At 36.5% G+C, this 22293-nt stretch overlaps 2 protein-coding genes and 1 long non-coding RNA gene across 3 annotated transcripts; all 3 read left to right on the forward strand.

The window, feature by feature from the left end:
• Positions 1–973: 973 nt before the first annotated feature.
• Positions 974–4814, forward strand: LOC113106786 (uncharacterized). The gene is made up of 3 exons (XR_003292573.1): positions 974–1415; positions 2299–2691; positions 4537–4814. It is a non-coding gene; the product is annotated as an uncharacterized LOC113106786 (long non-coding RNA).
• A 5617-nt stretch (positions 4815–10431) lies between these two features.
• Positions 10432–13587, forward strand: LOC113107750 (dual specificity protein phosphatase 2-like). The gene is made up of 4 exons (XM_026270446.1): positions 10432–11116; positions 12047–12177; positions 12284–12503; positions 12600–13587. The coding sequence occupies exons 1-4, from the start codon at positions 10723–10725 to the stop codon at positions 12851–12853; spliced, it is 999 nt and encodes a 332-aa protein (XP_026126231.1). The 5' UTR covers positions 10432–10722; the 3' UTR covers positions 12854–13587.
• Positions 13588–17198: 3611 nt separating this feature from the next.
• LOC113107751 (alpha-2B adrenergic receptor) lies at positions 17199–21758 on the forward strand. The gene has a single exon (XM_026270447.1). It carries the CDS (start codon positions 18425–18427, stop codon positions 19949–19951), a length of 1527 nt encoding a protein of 508 aa, XP_026126232.1. The 5' UTR covers positions 17199–18424; the 3' UTR covers positions 19952–21758.
• The last annotated feature ends 535 nt before the right edge of the window (positions 21759–22293 follow it).

Consider the following 22293-nt stretch of genomic DNA (forward strand, 5'->3'; position numbering starts at 1 on the left):
ACATCATACCCCATCTTTGGCTCTCAAGTGACATTACTAAAGAATGCCAAAGATTAACAATTTATATTTTAAAGACCACAGCTCGCTGTCTCTCCCAAATGGCTTTTGCATTTCTTTTCAGCTGGCTTTTGATTCTTGGTTCATGCCCCAGTGTAAGGTCCTGTTTGCAGTGTGACCAGGTGGCTCGTTATGTGCATGAAGACTTCCTGTCCACAATTAAAGGGTTCACTGTCCATGATCAGATCAAACTGAAGCAAATCACTGAGCATGTTTACATCAGCTATCTGGACACCAGCAGACAGTTTCACAGTGTCATAGGTACTGCTGTAATATACAGTAGCTGGGAGACACTGCTTCATATCTGCAAAATGCTTTAAAATGTAGAAATTGTAGGAAAATGCTTAGGTGTTTTGAAACATGTGATGATGTTGAGTGCTATCTGACGATTGCTTTAGATCCAACAACTCTCTATCGTGCACTGACAGAATACCAGAGTGTATTCAAGAGGCACTGGATAGAGGACAGGACAGGTGAGTGCTTGTGGAGGCAGATTATGTCCTCTTTCATGTTTTAAAAAGAAGAAAAGTCCTAGTCTGAAGTCTAGAGCAAGATAAACGAAGATGCTTTACATCTGACATGTAAAACTAATGTTGTGTTCTGCTTGTTTAGATTCTGTTCAGTGGGATATACTGGAGAAAGGCAAGATAATATTTTAGAAACATTTGGAGATTTTTGCTGCCCACGGTATAGCATACATTAGTTTAAACGTGTCAGAACATCTAATTCTCACTTTTTTTTTTCTTCTTCTTCTTTTTCAAAGGTCTGTGTCCAAATACATGTAAGTAGAGATTTGAGATCCCTCTATTTCTTTATAATATTATTCTGAATATCTTAACACAAGAAGTCAAAATCTTGTACACACTTATTCTTTGTTAGTACACCAAAAAAAAAGTAACACATGTAATAAATGATATGTGAAATTGTGTATGCGTTACATGACACTGAGTGTGTAAAGTATGATATATTTATTGCTCAATGGGTGTGTGGGTGCATACGGATGCTTGTTTGCTACAGGGCTGCTGTATTAGAGAGTGATGAACTGCACTTCCTGTCAGCATGGGCTCTTTACGTGTCAGTCTGCCACGCTGCCACTAGACTCTGGATGTGGGACAGACAAACGCCCACGGATACACTCACCAAGATGATTTTATCTGACTTCATGAACATGGAACACTTCTCTTTTGTCCTTCTCCCTTCTTTGTATTCTTTCTCTCACGCACGCGGTGTTCCTATCAGAGCATCATCTTAAGGCAGATGAAGGAGAGGAGGTGGTGCTGGACTGTTTCCTGCCCTGGCACGCTCTTGTAGTTGGGCAGACTGTGTACCATTACTCCTGGCATCCTGGAGAAAAGAATGTACGTGCACACAGACAAACAAACACATCTGCTGTTTTCAAAGAATCCTGAAGCCATTTTGAATACTGTTTTAGACAACATCAGAAATACACTGTAGTATATGTTTTTAAACGAGTCCTTATTACAGTTAAATCTACTTTAAAAGAATTGAAACAAGTGCAAACTGACCGTAATGTTTTTGGAAAACCTTATTTAAAGAAAATTGATTATATTTACTGCAGGCATTATATATATATCCTTAAATGTAATATTGAATAACACACTACATATAAAATTATAGTCAAGTACTTTACATAAGTAAATTAAAATATATGTAGCTACTATTTTCAAAAAAATTACAAATAATATTATTTAAAATGTACTTTGAGGTAAAATGTGAATTTGTCATATTACAAAGTGCATTTTTCAAAGTTTACTTATATGTGTTAAGAAACAGCCATTAAAGTGGCTCTAAATAGACTTGAGTGGCCTTTTATTTCCATAATGTTATAAGCAAATAGCTACAGTTTTTTAATATTATTTGTGCTATTTGTGTATGTTGGAGAGTAGCTAGCTAAAAACAGAGATGCTAACTTTCTTCTAATTTTCTTAGTAGTATGACAACAGCTCGGCTGTTTTTCCTCCAGTAATAGTCTACTTTCCCCAACAAGTACTAGTTATAATGTGTCATTTTATAGTAATGTTAAAGAAAACATTGAATAGCTTTAATATACCTTGTAGTCTACCAGGTAGCCTACTGTAAATCATTAGGTTTTTGCTTGATATATCTGTAGTTTTAAAATACTCTCAAATATTGATCTTTCCAGACCAGAGAACAATGATTTAAATTTGATTTATTCACTAAAATGTACTAAAACGCAGTCTGTTTATTATTCACTGCAAGCTGTGAGATGACGGAGAGTATGAAGCGTTGACAGAGGAGTCTAAAATTGTCCTCAATCAGCTGAAAGTCAATGAGGAAGGCATGTACCTGCCTCCTACAGGATTAAAAGGGTACTGTGCTGTCCGCATGTACTTCATACTGAAAGGTAGGCGACATTTATTGAATTTAATAACTCATTGCAGTCTAGATTTGTCCTCCTTTCATCTGTCTCTCTTTCCCTCAGTCAACCCACTGCTGTCTACAAGCCCTAGACTGATTGTGGCTTTGCTGTCCCTGCCCTCGGCTTATGATACCATACCACACTTCTCGGCCTTCAGAGGAGCAGTCTCATCATTATAGTGATTTTACTGTACTCGGCATCACAGGCAGCCTTGTCATCATAGCGAACCTCAGGTATGTCATAACAGGATGGTTAGAACATATTAAAAAGGGGCTTTTGAATCAAGTTCGAACAATAACAAGAACAAAATAGAAACTGGGCGAAAATAAAGACAGTGAAGGAAAGAATGAGTAATTAACTGACAATAACAGTTATTAAGCATTTTGTAGAAAAGGACTTGTGGGCCTTTCCCTAAATTTAGCTTGACATAACAATTATTGGATGGCCGTAAATAATTGTCTTTCTTTTTTTATGATTAATTTATATACTTTAAACAATTACAAAAAATAAAATAAAATAATAATTACTATAATAATAAAATACAAAATTTACAGAAAATGAAATAATTTTCTTTCTGTGCACATTTTATGCTACTATTATTGTATATACAGTAGTAGCTGTATTATATAAGACAAATTTAATTTCCATTAATAATTGTAATTTGTTTATTTTTATAAATTTTCATATTTTGCAAGACATAAATGAGATATAATCAGGCCCACATGGAATTAGAAGATCAGCAGATTTCCACAGAAGTGGAATGGATTGACTGTCATTGTTTGTTTATGAAATATCATGGCCAGTGCTCTTACTGTTAACTAAAACTATTACATATCATTTCCATTAATTGCATTAAAGCGGAGCTAAAATAATGTTTAAGTATTAGATGTGATTCTGTCATGTTGCTTTTATCATCTATTTAATTTCACATAGGCTATACAGATTTTTTAAATAACGTTAGGGTCAGTGTTTTTTTAATTATTATTATTTAATACTTAAATACATTAAAATAAACACATTTATGTGACACTGAAGACTGGAATAGCGGCTGCTGAAAATTCATCTTTGCAATAAATTCCATTGGAAAACAGTACCATGACGCATGCTCAAAACAGCCGTAAAACAGACACTCATTTCCACTTCCATTTATTTATTTATTCCACCTGTATTCATTGCTTTTTTAGTATTTAAATTAATATGGGAAGTCGATGGCCATTTTAAGGCATGCAAATGAAAGAAAAGAAGAAGAAGAAACAGCATTTGGCAAAAGCTCATTCAGAAAATAGTGACATCATTATTTGAAATGAAGTCATGTGACGAGCTCTGGATTTTCATGGGTCATTTATTTTGGGTTTGTTTCAGTGGTTAATGCCATTTGCATTATTATCTGTCCACCAGGTGCTGTCGTATGTTATTCAATTACACACCAAGTTCACAAACACGCACACGCTATGTAAAATAGACCCATTCACTGGAAATGCAAAAGGAAGACATGTTTCAGACACGTTTTGGTTGGGCAGACACGTTGGAGAGAATGAGAGATCAAGTGAGAGAGGTAAATCTCTTGGATTACAGTGTTTTTCTACAATTAATATTCCCCTGCCTACTGGTTAATCCTGGGGATTATCCGCTCTTCTGGCCAGAGGAGAGTACGCTGAAAACTCTCAAACGCTTGTTTTCATATGAAGTTCCCCTTCGGTAACTGAGAGACTGTCAGACTTCCTGTTCTGAATGGCTGCATTACATCTGATCGACTGTTTTTCAGTTCTTTCAGTTACAGTATTGTGTTGATCAGCGTGAACAGGTGGCTGCAGACTTTAGAAGATATATCAGAAATGTGACTTTTTTTCCCCCACAGTATTTCATTACTACAAAGCAGCTTTATAGAAAATCACAGTGTTAAAGTGTATGATATCCTTATGTTATCGTGTCACTGGGGATTCTGGGGAAAGTCCTTTAAGTAACAGGAAATGATCCATTTTGAAAGTTCTGCTCAGTTGTGATTCTGAATGACTGTTTTTTTTTTTTTTTCTCGGCTATTGTTTACCATCTTTCTGCATTTTCCTATTGTTTTACAGAGACAAGTGACATCATGGGAGGCAAGAAACAATGCCAGAGAAAACACAGGTTTAACAGTTCTTCCAAAACATTTTTTCTTTTTTTTTTTAAACTAAACTGATTACATTATCTTTTTTATTCGTCCAGCTTTCTGGCTTGAATGGGTTATTTGTTTCTCTGGAACAAAACATAGAATACAAAACAGAACACGTACATAGAATAAGTTTTGATTTTCACTGGATTACTCATCAACTTCCTTTATGAGACACAGACGGTTTGATTAAATAAACATGGAGGAGGCATCCCTCAAGCAAATATTTTTGTGATCAAGTTGTCATGAGTGTTAATATTAGGTCGAAATATCTGATGTATAAATCATTTCTGGAAACAACTAACACAGGAAATATTAAGTAAATAAATAAATAAATATGTAAACAGTATCTTATATATCTTCATGTGCTCACATCCGTAGGTGATTATTAAAGTATCAAATATTAGTTTAAATGAATTATTTTATTTAATGTAGTAGAATTTGTGAAATATTCATGTCTAAACCCTTGTACCATATAATGCATTGATTATATAATGATGCGTATGATAATATATAGTTAAGTTGAATTGTTTTCTGACAGTAAACAGGCCGTTTCTGCAGCAAGAAGGGACAGTTCTATATTTTTTTTTTTCTCTGCCAAACAGGAAGTTGTGACATTATATAGCTCGTTACACTAACCTCAGCCCACAGCAACGACTTCACAACAGTTTACACATTTAAAATGAACACCCTCATGCTGACACCCTCACAAAACCACAAAGATTAATCAATGCTACACTCACACACACACACACACTTAATGCAACAGGTGTTTATGCTGAATTCACGTAACATATGATTAAATAAACAGATGAGAATGGAAACAATGGAACATTTTTTATGCATCTACTCATTCTGAACTCTTGTTTTTCAGTTATTATTAATCTCGGTACAGTAGGCATATTCTTGTTTTTAATTCATTGCACTAAATTAACACATGCAGTTAAAACATGAACAGTTAATGTCATATCAGCTGTGAAGCAAGTCTTCACTAAATCATTTGATCCAATGATGGTATTGAGTTACAAACCAGTTATCTGACATGCAAAGACATGCGCTTAAAGTCAGACTAATATGAGGCAAGTACGAACACAAAACCTCATATTCTTAAGCTTAAAAGGAGGAGGAGTGTAGGATTAAAGAGTAGCCAGTTGTGGGCGAAAGTGTAGGGGAAAAAGACGGGGGAGAGACAGAGTGAATGAAGGGAAATTCAAGACTGAGGGAGTGAATGAGAAAGACGGACGGATCTGAACTCAGCTGCTCTTTACATTCATTCAGGGAAAGAAAAACTGTGCATGGGAGGATCCTCCTCCTCTTCATTTAACAAAACTGGTTTTAGTTTTGCTTTGTTATTTTAGGGTGAGCTGAATATGTACAAGTGTTTATTTTACAATGTTGAGAAACACTGTATATTTTGGCAGATAAGAAATTATTTCAATCAGTGCGATGCTACTTTTCATTAAAGCATCAAAATGTGTCTTATCATTTTAACCCTCATGTCCTGCTCGGGGTTTCAGAGAATCATGCTAATAGCTCAGATTGATATAACAATTGAAAACCTGTTTATGTGCTGTCAAACGATTAATTGATTAATAAAAGTTTGTGTTTATATAATATATCTGTGTGTACTGTATATTATATACCGTATTATGTATACACATAAATACACAAACATGCATGTATATATTTAGAAAATATTTACATGTATTTACACTGCATATATGTATATACATATTATTTATATTATATTTAATAAATAAAATATTTTTCTTAAATATGTACATGCACGTGTGTGTATTTATATAAATAAATAATAAATATACACAGTACACATATATATTTTATAAACAAAACCTAATCACGTTGAATCATTTGACAGCACTAATATATATATATATATATATATATATATATATATATATATATATATATATATATATATATATATATATATATATATATATAAGTGCAGAGATACTCTCCTGTCAACTGTTTATTTAAATTTTAATCTTAGTTTATCGTTAGTGGTTTTTCATTTTTAGCTGTGTCAGTTCGAAAAATTACTCAAATCGTCACCAGTCACATGATAAACAAGGCAGTTAACAATTCAATAATATCTGCCACCTGGGTTTCAGTGAGGGCTGAGGAAAAATAAGACAAAGACTAAAATATCTAAATTAATAATGATATACACGTACATCACTTCACTTAATTGTAATAGAACGTGAATGTTAAGAATAATCTCTCTCTTTTTTGTCAGCATGAGGCATAATGATGTCATTTGAAGTCATGCTGCTTATGTTGACCGCAAGGCGTTTTTAGTTATCTTATGGGGGTGTTTATGAGCAATAGCATAAGCCTGCATTCTTGTGATGATGACTCAAACATCCTCCCTCATGTTAGTAGTGCCATATGTTTATTGTTGTCATTTAAAATAAATAAAAAGGTGAGCTCAGACCTGTGGGTGATGTTCCACACAGAAATAAATGTGGGTCAACTTATTTATTTTATTCTATTTTTTATTTTAATTTTGGCTATTAGTTTCTACCTTCATTTAAATTTACTAGTTTCTATACATTCATTTGAATCTACATTCTATTCCTGGCTACTTTTTGCTGTACTTTCCCTCTGATTTTTACAGTAGTGGTTCTACAATAAATGGCAACTGCATACCGTGACAATAGCAGGAAATGACTGTGATCAAATGACTATCAACAATAACTCTAATTATGTGTTGTGATTTATTAGCATGATTAAAATGAATTTAGTTTCTTTTTTATGTTTGATCGACAAATACCATACACAATTGTATAATATAATCATTATATAATAATAATCATCATAATGTTGACTTACAGTGACCAGTGTTAAGTCGCTGTCCCAGTTGATGAGTCACACTAATACTGTAGGTCACCTGACTCAGCTCACCACAATAGCATAAAAATCCCCAACCACTCATTAAGGAACAGTTCACCCAAAATTGAAAATTTGCTTAAAAATTACCCTATGGCTTCTAAGATGAGTTTGATTCTTCATTAAAACAGTTTTGGAGAAATTTAGCATGACATCACTTGCTCATCAATGAATCCTCTGCAGTGAATGGGTGCCGTCAGAATGAGAGTCCAAACAACTGAAGAAAAAGAAAAAAAACATTACAGTAATCCACAGCTAATCCAAACTACTTCAGTGCATCATTGGATGTCTTGTGAAGTGAATCACTGTGTGCTTGTAAGAAACAAATCCAACATTTAGGCGTTTTAACCGAAGCCATTACTTCTAGCCAATACAGCCCAGTCCATAATCCATAATAACACTTCCTTCAGTGTAAAAGTCCATCCACTGTTGTCCTCTCACATAAAATCCACTCATATATTTGTTTCGAACTGTTTTTTTTTTCTTTCTTATAAACAGAGCTTGATCTGTTCACATTTCTCTCTTAATTCAAAAGTCATGATTTTTCTTTGGGGAAAACAATATTCTGGATAGAAGAGCTAGTTGGAAGCAACAGTTTGACTTTAAAATCATGATCAGACTTCATAGTCAATCACTTAACTGTGTTCGTTCATAAAAAACACATTACAAGTTTTAAACAAGCAAAATGTATGGAGATTCTGGACACCTTTGTGATGAAGTTGTGCTTATTAAGAACGGATAAGTGAGATCAAGTATAATTATAAACATATAAAAGTGCAAATTAATAAGCTTTTTTTTTTCATTTTTGCTATAACTGTGTTCTGTAACACCATCACACTTGTTAGGAGAAAATGAATTCAATTATAAAAAGATCCAGGTTCCCAGCCAAAGTAAAACCCAATGATAGTACTTAAACTGTTATCCTATGCAGCACAATAGGACTAGTTTTTATTATATTTAATGGCAGAAAATGATAGTCTGCACTGATCTCACTGTTAAATTCTTAATACACCATTTTAGTATAAGAAATCATTATCTTGAATCTTGTACAAATCTGGCACTGCATGATTATAAATTATTCTGTATTTCTTATGCTTAAGCAGAGGGCAAAACAATGAATACCAATTACATTGCATTCAGAAGTAATGATATTAGTTTTTAAAGCTGCAGACAAAGAGCCGGTGCAGAGCCAAAAACAGTGGGGGAAAGTGCAGTGAAAGACAAACAAGCTTTCATAGGAACAGAGAGAGAGAGAGAGTGAATGCAGGGTTTGTGAATGTGACCTCAGATTGCAGACTGCTGTTAAAGATTATCCAGCCCCTTGGGCCGTTTAATTCCAAACATAATCCTGCATCCAGTGTCCATGTTGTTTTTCCACTTTATAACCCATGGCCTATTTCTCCACTGCACATCATTTCATTCACAAGTACAACAACCCCCTCCCCTTTATAGCACCTGTGTGTGGACGTGCATGGAGAATGGAGCCCTGGACAACCACAGTAAGGTGAATGCGTGGGAGGCCGTGCTATTAGCCTCGTTCATGCATCCAGAGAACAACCTGCTCCTTAATGTCTACAACTTGTTCTTATAGGGGTTAAAAATAGACGTACATTTGAAATAGGTCTGTTTGTCTTTGCGTTTGTGAAGTCACATATAGAATTGATTTCAGAGTACTTAAAAATCATTCCATAAGGACGTAATGTATTGTAGATATACTTACTGCATATAATCCTAATAATAAACCTTTGGTATTGTAATTATAGGCTGAGCTGAATATGTACAAGTGTTCATTCTCAACTGTCATCTGCAGGCAGAGAAAGATATTACCATGTTGTGAAATACTGTATATTTTGTCAGGCGAGAAATTATTTCAGTCAGTGCAATGATTATTTTTATTACAACATAAAAATATTTCTTATTCTTTTAACCCTTGTTGGGGCTTCAGAGTCCCCAGAGCTAATAGATCTAAATATTATTCATCACAATGATATGTCATGATACATTCCCTAGTCTTGTGAGAGTTGTGAAAAATTACTTGTTTGGGGTCTCCGAGACACTAGATTGTGATAAAATTGTAATGAAATTGTCGGATACACACTTGTTGGATCTGTTTATTTTAATGTCTTCATTAAAATCGCTGCCTGGGGTTTGATGAGGTCAGATGAACATATTAAATAATTTAAAGGAAAATAAATACAGTAGGTACATTTCTAAATTACTATTATCATTTTCACCTAAATGCATTACGAATATGCGTAATGCACATAATCCTAACAAACCTCTAGGATTTTTATAATCAAATCAACTAGAAATGTCTAGGGTTCAATTCAAACTTGTTGTTGTTGTTTATTTCTATTTTTCTTTGTTTGTAAAGCACTTACCTTTATATTGTATTATATCATTGTGTGTTTTGCTTTTTCTTAGCAGCTTTTATATCTATTTGTCATTTTAACAAATTGCATCACCCACTGAAACCGTACACCTGTATGGAAAGTTGCAGCGCGGTGTATTTTACCCACACACAATGACATGGTCAAGTATGAAAACACATGATCTCCTTCAGCGCGTGGTTTGATGTTCCTGATTTAACGAAGTGACCTTGCACAAAGCCCTCAAGCCAACCACAAAGGTGTTATAATAGAACGCACTCTAACGTGTGTGTGTGTTGCGGTTCTACAGCTCTATAATGGTACTGCTTAAACTCACGTCACAAAGTAAAAACACGGGTAACCCCAACGACCACGTGCCAGTGGGAAAACTGTTGCGCGCGTCAAGAGCCATATATGGAACGTCGGTCTAAGTCAACAAGCCATATATGGCGCTTCCGTGCGTGACGTCGGTTCCTTTTGTGGAAAATGAAGGCGTGGCTGTGGCGAAGGAGAGGCTATACAAATACTGTTTCCAACCCTGCCTCGCTGTAGAATCACATCTGCTGACAAATAAAGGACTTTAAAACGAAATTGACATTTAAAGACAAAATTATTCGATGTTCATTTTAAAGTAATAAAACTGTGAAAACACGTCAGGCATCTACGAACAAAATAATACAGAATTTATTTTTGTCATCTGTTTTTGTTATTGTTTACAGTTCTTCATCTCTACTTTACAAACGAATTCGTTACCATTTATATTAAAGCGCTGTTGTTGATGCTGTGAAGAATATCCGTTTCTCCTCACGGCTGTTGTTTTGTCTGGAGAGGTCATGGGTATCGGCAACCCTCTGGAGATCTCTGGCAGTGAGTTGGTTCAGATTTTGAGGACTCCCTCTGAGCTTTTCGCGTCTGGGGGATGCATCGTGTTGGACTGCCGGCCGTTCCTCGCCTTCTCTCGAGCGCACATCCTCGAGTCCCGCAACGTCAACTGGAATTCCATGCTGAGACGGAGGTCCAAGAGCTCCGTGGTGTGTCTGGAGTGGCTGGTGGCCGATAAGTCGCTGCTGGCCCAGCTGCGGAACGGGGACTTCTCTCCAGTGGTGGTCCTGGATGACAACAGTCGCTCGGTCCGAGATCTGAAGAGCGAGAGTCTGGCCAGTCTCCTCCTCAGTGCCCTTCAGTCAGAGGTCCAGTCTGCCTCGACGCACATCTGCTTCTTACAAGGTAAACTTCACAGAACTAGACATGTTGTCATTGTTTTGGGGGGAATCAATGCTTCAGTTCAGTTCTGAACTATTTCATATATTTCTTTACACTGTAAAATGGTTTTGCAGGTCATTTAAAAAGCTTGTGAAAAAAGAAAGAAAAAAAAAACCTTGTAAAAAGTATGTGGTAACATCTAAAATAAATGTAACAGTAACGAAAAAATTTGATTAAAGAACATTTATAGAAGAAATAGCTCTATCTATCTATCTATCTATCTATCTATCTATCTATCTATCTATCTATCTATCTATCTATCTATCTATCTATCTATCTATCTGAATAATAGTAGTACTTTATATTATTTAAATACATTTATTTTCGCTGTAAAAATGGAAAAATTACAAAAAAACTTCAAAACATTCACATGTTAACTTCTGATTTGATTTGGAATACTATGATTTATTATGACTATTTTATATCAACAAAAGTAATTAGATGCTAGTTCAATATTCATATTATTAGTTATGGAATGTAACTTTTGCATACTGAATAAACAGCTGCTTTATACACTATACAGAAAGATTTGTCAGGTAACATAAAAATGTGCGTCATGTGGTAAAATCTGCATCAACTGTATTCATTCCAGTCAAAAATAATTACATATATATATATATATATATATATATATATATATATATATATATATATATATATATATATATATATATATATATATATATATATATAAGATATTACAAAGGAGAAAATTACCTTGTTTTGCAGTGTATTACATTCGCACCATAGGTTATTTTTAATTCAAAATGTAATTTTGCTACACTTGCAGGTTTGTTACAAATTTGTTGAGATGTTTGCTTGCTCTGTTTGTCGAATCCTGTAAAATGAAATGCAAATTATTAACAACAAAATGTTTCCTTTGACCAATTCTAGGTGGATTTGATGGGTTCTTCACACTTTATCCAGAGCTCTGCTTTAGCCCTCCTGTCATGTGCTCAAATCATCCTGCTCTCAGCGATTCAGAGCCCATTGTTTCCGGAAGAAAGACTCCTCTCTATGATCAGGTTAGCTATGTGAAATCTCAGAATCATTATGAATAATCTAACAGCATTTAATATGTCAAAATGTACTTTAAAGACACTCATTGATTTTGTCCATTTTGATTTCTAGGGTGGTCCAGTCGAAATCCTCCCCTTCCTCTTTCTGGGCAGTGCGCATCACTCATCCAGACGGGAGACTCTGGAGCGATGCGGGATCACCGCTGTGCTCAACGTATCCTCTTCCTGTCCCAACCTGTTCGAGGAGGAACTTCAATACAAAACTCTGAAGGTGGAGGACAGCCTGGCTGCAGACATACGCATCCTCTTTCCAGAGGCCATCCACTTCATCGGTAAGTCCTAGTGGCATCCACAAAAATACATTTCTGAATCCTTAAGGAATTTAATAATGACCTAAAAACTAACGCTCATCTTCATTGCATCTGCAGATTCGATAAAAGAGAGTGGCGGTCGAGTGCTGGTCCACTGTCAAGCAGGAATCTCCCGGTCAGCCACCATCTGCCTGGCGTACCTCATAAACGCTCGACGTGTCAGTCTGGACGAGGCCTTTGACTTCGTAAAACGCCGCCGACAAGTCATCTCGCCCAACTTAGCCTTCATGGGCCAACTTCTGCAGTTCGAGACGGACGTTTTGTGCCCCTATTCTGTACTAGACAGAAATAGCGGTGGCACTGCTTTTTGAACTTTAATATCTTGAACTGGCTCCACTAACTTTCAGAAGACAGATCTACTGACCACAGCTTCGACGTCATAGACTGTGAAAGATCTGCAAAGGTGCTTTCAGGAAGTTTTAGTCTTATGCTATCTATGGGTGTTGTTTGGGTAATAGATGGCATCAGCCGGCCACCTGTTCTCGATTGTTTATGGCAATACAAACTAAACACAGAGGAATGGCTTTCAGTGTTTCCGCAACAACAATGGCATCGCTGACTCACTTCTACACCCAGTAGCCATCATGGAAAATGTAATAACCACGTGTCATTGTGATATTCTACTACTATTATCATGTAACATCGACCAAAGATAACTTGCATATGAGATATTGATGAAACAGACAAACAGCTTACCCAAAAATGGGCAATAAAGCATTTCGCTTTCATTTTGGCTTGAGCGGTAATATACGTTGTATGTATGTGTATGTATGCAAATGGTTGCATCAGTCAATGTTCCAGTTGACTGCCGTGCCTGATGCTGTGACCATATAAGGCTGTGACGTGTGGTTAGTCTTCTGTCTGGTAAATGTCAAGTTTTTCCATGAAGTTACTGTCTAATTGTCAGTCTCAAACACGTTTTAAAGGGCGAACCGACCTGACAAACTGTGATCTTAGCTCATTTTAAAAGCAAGTTCAATTGTGTCGGGACAGGCACTAAAGCCTTGTAATTTATTTTAATTTTTTATAAAGTGTTATTTTATTCCCTTTATTTTTGTGAATATTTATTTATATATTTTCATCCAAGCAATGCACTTTAAATTAGATTTGTTTGATCTTTTGTAAGCTATGTGGTTCACTTATTTCAGTATGTCAATAAAATGATGGATTCATTTTCTTTAAAGCAGAAGTCTATGTTTTGTCTTTTATCTTGTTTTAAATTATTACTCACTGATAAATTATGGTCCCAATTATTACCATAGGCCACAGGTAATGACACTTTACTTAATATGATTTTCACAATAATAATCTTATGCTTACCAAAGTTGCATTTATTTAATCAAAAATGCAGTTACATTATAAAATATTATTACAATGTATTTACTATTATTTATTTACAATTTATTTATTATTTACAATTATTACGATTTTAAATAACCAGTTTTTATTGTAATATATAGCAAAATTTACATTTCATTCCTTTTGAAGCAAAGCTGAATTTTCAGCATCAATTACTCGAGTCTTTACTGTCACACGATCCTTCAAAAATCATGCTTTTTTCAGATTTTTTAATGAACGAAAATATCAAAGTAACAGCATTTACGTGAAACCGTAATCCTGAGTCTTGCTAAAGGTACTGGTCCCAAACATTTGCAAGTTAGTGTTGCAATACTAAAGCATTCCGAGCAGCGGAGTAATCATAAACAGATACCACTGCTTATTTCTTAGTTTATTTCACATTGTTGCAATAGTCTTTGGCGCACATTTCGGCACTGTCTGTTCTTGTTCGGTGCTGTGGTAATCACGCGAAAGTATTAAAATGGAAATTGAATGCCTTTTGGATTTGCTACATATTATATAAAGCAGCTGAAATATTTTAGCACAGCGCCATCTACTGTCAAAGGAAAAAAATACTGTTTAATACAGGTAATACAAATAATACAGGAGGCCACAAAGTGGCAGTGTTAGTCAAAAAATCTATAAGCATGAGCTGGTCTCTACCATGCTAGATTTATAATTATGATTATCATTTAAATCTTATATCGCACTGAAATTGTTGAATGTGTTGAAGGTGAGCAAATGTCAGTAGCAAGAAACAGAGGAGTTTGTTTTGTAACTTTGGAGCATTGTGTGGAATACATAACCAAATCAGAGATGACCAATCAAGTAGCATGTGGGGTGATTCGTGATTGTGTAACAGAAGGTCATTGTGCTTACAGCCATCAGCATCTACAACTCTTTCATTGTGAGAGTAAGCATGGAAGACATTTAGCTTTCTGCCACACTTTGATGGAAGTTCTAAACACTTAGGGTGAAACAGATCGCTGTAGCCCATGTGAGGCAGGTCCTGCGAGGACAGCATTGATATGGTCTCATGTCCCTCAAAACTCAGAACATCCTCTGTGTCATGCTCTCTGGAAAACATATGAACTTGTTTGCTTACTCAGGCAGTTTTAAATTTACATTTAAATTGGATCAAGCCGTGTTTAATTTTGTTTGAGTTTCAATGATGGCCTCTCAATATTTCTGAATTACATTTTACCCAGTAAATATTTAGGCTGTTAAGCTCTTACACTATGATTGAAATCATTAACTATTTCATATAAAAACTTTTCATCTGACATTATTCTGACAGCAGCAATTTCTGCCTCATTTTACTTTGAATGCCTAAACAAATAATTGAAATAATGCTTTGAACAGGCTATGGGGAATATTGGCAGGCTTGTCAGCTCCAATGCACTTTGTCAGCTAAATGAATTTGGAAAACCTGCATGTTGCCCAGGGTTAATTCTGTTTGTGAACTCTTACAACAGCAGGGACATCACAGAGGCTTAGTTTTTGTTGTTGGGAATTAAGGTTGCTTCAAATTATGTGTGTGTTTGTGTGTGTGTTTGTGTGTGTACAAAGGCGCTACACAAGATCCCGGGCCTATGCATATGCAATCCTAATGGGCCCCCCTCCCCTTGAAAATATATATTCCAGACTTTTCAAGGGCCCTCTCTTCCTTTGGGGCCCTAGTAATCAGTACTGGTTTTACCCCCAGAAAATGACTTATCTCCGGAAGGAACATCTTCAGGGGGGAGAGTGCCATGATCTTAAATGGCATTAATGATAAAATAGATTAAAAATAAATAATAATAATCTGACATGCCGTAGAACACCATTAAAATTTAGTAATAGTTACACATTTTAGTCAATAGAATTGAATCAGGTTAGACGCCATACTGAATTTAACACAGATGAAAACGAGGCTGTGAGGTATAGACTTACAGTATACAGAGTGGCGCGCAACGATAAACGTCCTAGAGCACGTTTTTTCAGTTTTTGTCCAATTATTTTTTTATTTATTTGCATTTTTATTTTTTCTCGGCAAGAAGTTTAGTCAGCTGAACAATTGCTATGTTGATAAACAACAGTTAAATTCATTGAACGCATACTGCATAGGCTCTAGTCAGAAATATGGTGCTACAATCATTATTATCATATGGTTAAATATTCCTGTGTTTTGTTGTCCATAAGAGGGCAGACCTCACCACTGGTTTATAAATGCTCAACCTAACTCTTCCCTGCCACCCAACTATCTATCTATCTATCTATCTATCTATCTATCTATCTATCTATCTATCTATCTATCTATCTATCTATCTATCTATCTATCTATCTATCTATCTATCTATCTATCTATCTATCTATCTATCTATCTTTTATATACAGCTATATCTGTTAAAAGCAGTCAAATATTTATATAAACCCAGTCAAATATTTATATAAACACAGCACTCCACTGAAGAGCTTTCTGTTCGAATATATATATATATATATATATATATATATATATATATATATATATATATATATATATATATATATATATATATATATATATATATATATATATATATATATATATATATATATATATATATATATATATATATATATGAATTCGACCCTTTTGAGACAACATCCTGAGTTTTTGCTAAAATCACGAGGGTAACACTGGTGATCGGGGAATAGAAATCCACTGATCCTAATGGATACGCTTGAAGAGCTTCTAAATTGCGTTTGGGTATATGTTGCACTTTATCATCTGAAGAGAGCATTAAACCACTTGATCTTTCTGAAATGAAGCGCGAATACGGAGCGGATGGAGCGCTCGGCCGTCACGAGTCCTTTTACGCACGAGAGCGCAGTCTGTCATTAAAGTTTGAAACTTTTCAAACAGGTCTCTGTTGCTTCTTAAGTTTATTTACTTTTAATGTATTGCTTTTTTGTTGGGTTGGAGGTAATCATGAACACTATCAAATGTAGTTCTGTGCAGTTACGCACCTGTAAAAAAAAAAAAAAAAAAAAAAAAAAAACACTGCAATTTTTCATTATTATTATTTTTTTTTTTTTGGTGCTTTACAATGCAGTTTGAGAAGTAATTTTTTTAAATGAATATATAGTCAAATGCATACTCCACTCTGTATTGTGTAAATGTCATCATAAAAAAATCCTATAAAGTTACCTTTATCCGTTTTGGATACAAGTTGTTTGGATTGTTGATTTCTCCAAAATGTATTATCTGAATTGCATCCATTATACGCCTGTATTTGTTTTATGTTTGACAATAGAGTGTTAGGATAGGTCAGGCTTCTAAGTGGGTGGGAAGAGTTCGCCTTATGACGCCCGTCCTGACATCACTTATAGTGGGATACAGAGGAGAACCGCTGCGTAGAGATGAAGCCAGAGCGGCTCGCGCGAGGCGCACCGATACTCCAAATAGTCTCTGAGGTAATGCGCGAGGCACGTAGGAGACATTCAACTCGATGACTGATGCTGTGACTAAAACGGGGGAAACACGGAGGGAGACGGGCGACAAACTCTTTTCAGACATTATACTTCATTTCAGTGCTTTGACATAGCCTACTACTCGGACAATTTCGGCATGCCTCTGATTCTTTATTAAGCCGACTTTCTCCACTCAGGAATGTAACAACGACACGCTACATCAGACTCCATCATTTATCAGGGTAGTTGTTGCGCTTAAATTCATTTAGCAAACTTGTGAAAACTGCGAGGGGAAACTGGCACATCGCCGCGCGCTGCTGCGTGCTCTCTGGAGATTTATATTTAAAGCCTTGTGCTCCGTGGAGGCTTGTGCATCTGGGTAACCTAGATTTAAGCATTCCAATATATTTGTTTTGTAAGAGCTTGTTAAGAATTTATACCGTTTTTATTCTTAATTTGAACTTTAGAATATGTACAATGTTAAAACTGAATAACTGTCACTCTAATCGTTTATGGAAGCACAATACGAAGATTTTTCATATTGGAAGTTGATCGATCTGTGGTTCCTAAACCTTGTATTTCTGCATTGGTTTTGGGCGATTTTGTTTGTTTTGTTTTAGTTTTCCCCCTCACACTATCTGTCGTCTATATATATAATATAAAATAACCCCCCGAAGTTGATAATTTCTTGACAAAGCTGTAAATTATATATTTTTTTTATCAGAACCGTAAATTATAATTACATGAATGTAATCTATCCGACATCTAATTTATTTGATGCCTGCCTTTTAAATCAAGTTGCACTTTTCCATTATTATTCCATAACCCAGATGACGCTTATTCCAAATTTGAGGCAAAGGAATAAACTACCAACACTCGATGAGATGTGACATAACAATGGCTGACACGATCTTTAGCTCATTAAACAATGTATTGTTTCGTTTAAATTGATTTAAACCAAACATATTTTACTAAATTCTTAGAAGCAAAAAACAGCAGCTAAAGAGCAGCTTTTTTTTTTCTTTTTTCTTTTTTTTCTGGCAACATTCGGATTACTGATAGGAACTTATTAGTCCACGTGCACCCTCAGTTGCAGCGCTTTGGCAGTCATGGCAAGCGCGTGCTCTGCCGGCACGGGTCTGACTGGCCACAACATTAACGGCACCGGAGTCACGTCTTCACCGACTTGTAACCAGAGCATGATAAAACTCGCTCCATACACTCCAGAAGCCACAGCAGCCTTTGCAACAGCCATCACGTTGATGATTCTTTTTACAATTGTTGGCAATATTCTGGTCATCATCGCTGTTTTAACCAGCCGCTCGCTTAGAGGACCCCAGAACCTCTTCTTGGTCTCCCTTGCAGCCGCGGATATTTTGGTGGCCACCCTTATCATTCCATTTTCACTGGCCAATGAACTGATGGGCTACTGGTATTTCCGCTCTGTATGGTGTGAGATTTACCTGGCGCTGGATGTGTTGTTCTGCACTTCCTCTATAGTACACCTGTGCGCTATCAGTCTAGACCGCTACATGTCTATCTCGCGCGCTGTCACATACGGTGCACAGCGGACGCCCAAACGCATCAAATGTGCCATTTTGGTGGTGTGGCTGATCTCAGCAGTCATCTCCTTCCCACCGCTACTCTCCATGAACAAGAACAAAGGCGGCGGCGATTCAGGTGGGCTGCCACAGTGTCAACTCAATGATGAGCGTTGGTACATACTGTACTCTACTATCGGTTCCTTCTTTGCTCCATGTCTGATTATGATCTTAGTTTACATGCGGATCTACCAGATCGCCAAGCAGCACACAAGATGTCCACCAGGGGAGCCCCGCAAAGAGGTCCCAGCCATTGCTACAACCCCTCAGCTCAAGGTCTACACAGAGGGTCTACAAAATGGAAGAGGAGATGAAACGCCCTCTACCTTGCAGAAAAAACCCAGGCCTCCGACTCTGGCCGTGTCCCAAGTGGAGTCCGCCCAGGAAGCAGCGAGCCCCCCAATCTCCATCAAACATCTGCAACCCGCTTTGACAACCGTGACGCCGACCTCACCGTGCCCTTCCCCATCTCCTTCGAATTCATCCGAAATGGCACCTAAGAAACATAAAGAGGGGAAAAAGGCAAAGAAGATCATAAAACAGCCCGACAATAATAACGGAGAAAGCATGAGCTCGGACTCGGACACAGAGCAAGGTGGAAGGGGGTTAGAGGTCCCTTGCACCCCAGGCGTGACACCCAGTGGCATCCATTCTCCTGCCACCATACAGAAATACAGAGATATGATTGCCACCGCAAAAGGTGCCAAACTAGTGACCTGGAAGACGAAGCAGGAAGGAACGCCCAACTCCGCACGGCGCAAAGCAATGGTCAACCGGGAGAAGCGCTTCACCTTTGTGCTGGCAGTGGTAATTGGCGTCTTTGTCATCTGCTGGTTCCCTTTCTTCTTCTCGTACAGCCTACAGGCTGTGTGCCCGGAGACCTGCACCCTGCCAGAGCCGCTCTTTAAGTTCTTCTTCTGGATCGGCTACTGCAACAGCTGCCTCAACCCGGTCATCTACACCATCTTCAACAAAGACTTCCGCAGATCCTTCAAAAAGATTCTCTGCAAGAACACCAAAGGCACATTCTTCTGAAGCTCCTGAGGTGGATCATCTCCACGGACAGTAAATATGCGGCTATTCAGAACACGGACCGTAAGAAGCACAATAATGGTGCTGTTGCATTGTAAACGAAGGGCTTTTTGTGCTGCCCGGTGAACTGAGGCATTGGATTCCTGGTATTTGTTTTATAAAATGGGGCTAATCCAAAAATATTCATAGACTTTGACAAATCAAGGCTGAACACAAAAGAACTTACTGGGACTATTGCACACCTGCAAAGAAAAGCAACGTGGAGGTCGGTTACAAAGGTTATTGTATTTTTCTTTCTAAGAACAGCAGGCCTTGGAGATACTGCAAACATGGATTTCACTAAGGACTTCAGAGGTACACCATTCAGAATCTTTACGTACAGCTTTTCCATGCTGATCGGTCTACCAATGCATACACAGCATTACTTCTGAGGAACAAAGACATGAAATACTCCTGTGGAAATCCTTGCCAGGGGCAACGTGTATGAAACAGGCTGACGCAAGTTTCTCCGATCGAACATTAAGGCTTTAGTTACAGATCCCCCATAGATTTTCTGCCATGCTGTGATGCAGAAAGGCTCTGTGAATACAGAACACCTGTCATGGATGGAAGCCTTTCTGTTTCTTTGCGTCTTGGACTGATTGCCAACAGGTTTTAAGCTAACAAATTGTTTATTATGAGAACTTAAGATGTGTATTCATAAGAAAAGTCATTTTCATTTTTATTATGATAAGACTCTTTGCGTCATCCAAAATGACTTTAGACTTTGGTGACTGTATCAGATGACACAAACCTCCTGATTTCACCGGAGGTGCTCTTTCTGATGTGGTTCAGCACTTTTCTTTGTATAAAAGAACAAATGATCATTTGTTGGTGTACATTGATCTACTGCACCCTAATTGTCTGAGCATTCAGCAGGGTGATACTTTGGGACTAAGGGCTGATAGCAGTGATGCTTTCTATTTCTTTGGTCATTGTCTTTTTTGCTAATGATCCCTGTGTGTGTGTGTATGTGTGTGTGTGCCGAGCAAATGTTGTGAATGGGTATGTGTTGTGTCTGACTGCAGTGTATGTTTGGAAATGGATGTTGTGTGCGAGAGGGTGTGCGAATTCTGTTGTGTGGAGGTTTCTTTGAGCGAGTGAGTTCACATCCCTCCCTTGATTCCACTGGCACCAGTTCAACTATATATGTATGTGCTTGATAAATGTGGCTGGTTCACCATATCTGCCAGTGCTTATGATTCAGCTACTTCTCGTGCCAATTTTTTTTTTTTTTTTTTTTTTTACATGTTTTGCTGCTAAACTCGTTTAATATTTTCTTAAACCAGAGTTCATTTCAAAATAATATTTTTATTGCAGGTCATTTTGAACGAATCCTTTTGAGACAATTATAAAATGAGTCAAATCTAAGATGACAGCTGTAAATTATTGTTATGTAAATGATTTTGTATTTATTTATCCTGCTATTTCCTATTGTTTCCCCCCTCTACATATGTTCAAATTTCAAAAACAGACATGAGGAGTTCAGCTTTAGCTACAAAACGATTAAAAACCCTTCTACTGTCCTTTTTTTTTTTTTTGTATGTGTGAGGACATTGCATTTGGGCTGCATTCTCAAAAGCTTTGCAACTGACGGGGTACTGGTAACTGTATCCATTTTGCCTCCTGGACTCCTCTTTCTTCAGTGTAATACTGTTGGTTTTCCACTGCTCTTAAAAAAATAAAACCACTGAGCTGTGTGTGCTAACTGACTCATTGCTGTAAAGAGAATAACTATGGCACTTTTAGTGCAGATGAACAGATTTTATATCGACACGTCATTGGGACACATTGGAAATTATGCAAAGAAAATGAGGTTTTACTAATGGCGAGGCTTTATGAAAACCTGACATAATTTATTTTCTTTTTTTCTCCAAAACAACTCTAGAAGAAAAATTGTCAACAGATATTTATATATATATATATATATATATATATATATATATATATATATATATATATATATATATATATATATATATATATATATATATATATATATATCATATGGAATGGACAACAGTAACTTCACTTTTCTCAGATTTTAATGCAGATATACTAGTTTCTACTATATAGATATAAAGAAAGGAAATTTGTATTCAAAAAGGCAGATGTTTTGATATATTTGAGAACGGGATTAATTGGTGCTTTGGCAGATGTATGTTGATATGGTTGGATAAACTCTCGGTCTCCCTTAAGGTCAATTTGAACCCTCCAATACTTTTCAAAAAACATTTGTATTCACCAGCATGATTGAATTAGGAATGGCGATGTTTCTGTACACAATGCATGCATGGGATTAAGTG

This window comes from Carassius auratus, chromosome 8 (genome assembly GCF_003368295.1).
Source record: "Carassius auratus strain Wakin chromosome 8, ASM336829v1, whole genome shotgun sequence".
In the NCBI taxonomy this organism is placed as follows: Eukaryota; Metazoa; Chordata; class Actinopteri; order Cypriniformes; family Cyprinidae; genus Carassius; species Carassius auratus.

Coding starts and splice junctions, on each gene's coding strand:
- LOC113107750 (XM_026270446.1), top strand. CDS start 10,723: ATGGGTATCGGCAACCCTCTGGAGATCTCTGGCAGTGAGTTGGTTCAG. Junction 12,178..12,283: donor AGACTCCTCTCTATGATCAG/GTTAGCTATGTG, acceptor TTTGATTTCTAG/GGTGGTCCAGTCGAAATCCT. Junction 12,504..12,599: donor AGAGGCCATCCACTTCATCG/GTAAGTCCTAGT, acceptor TTGCATCTGCAG/ATTCGATAAAAGAGAGTGGC.
- LOC113107751 (XM_026270447.1), top strand. CDS start 18,425: ATGGCAAGCGCGTGCTCTGCCGGCACGGGTCTGACTGGCCACAACATT.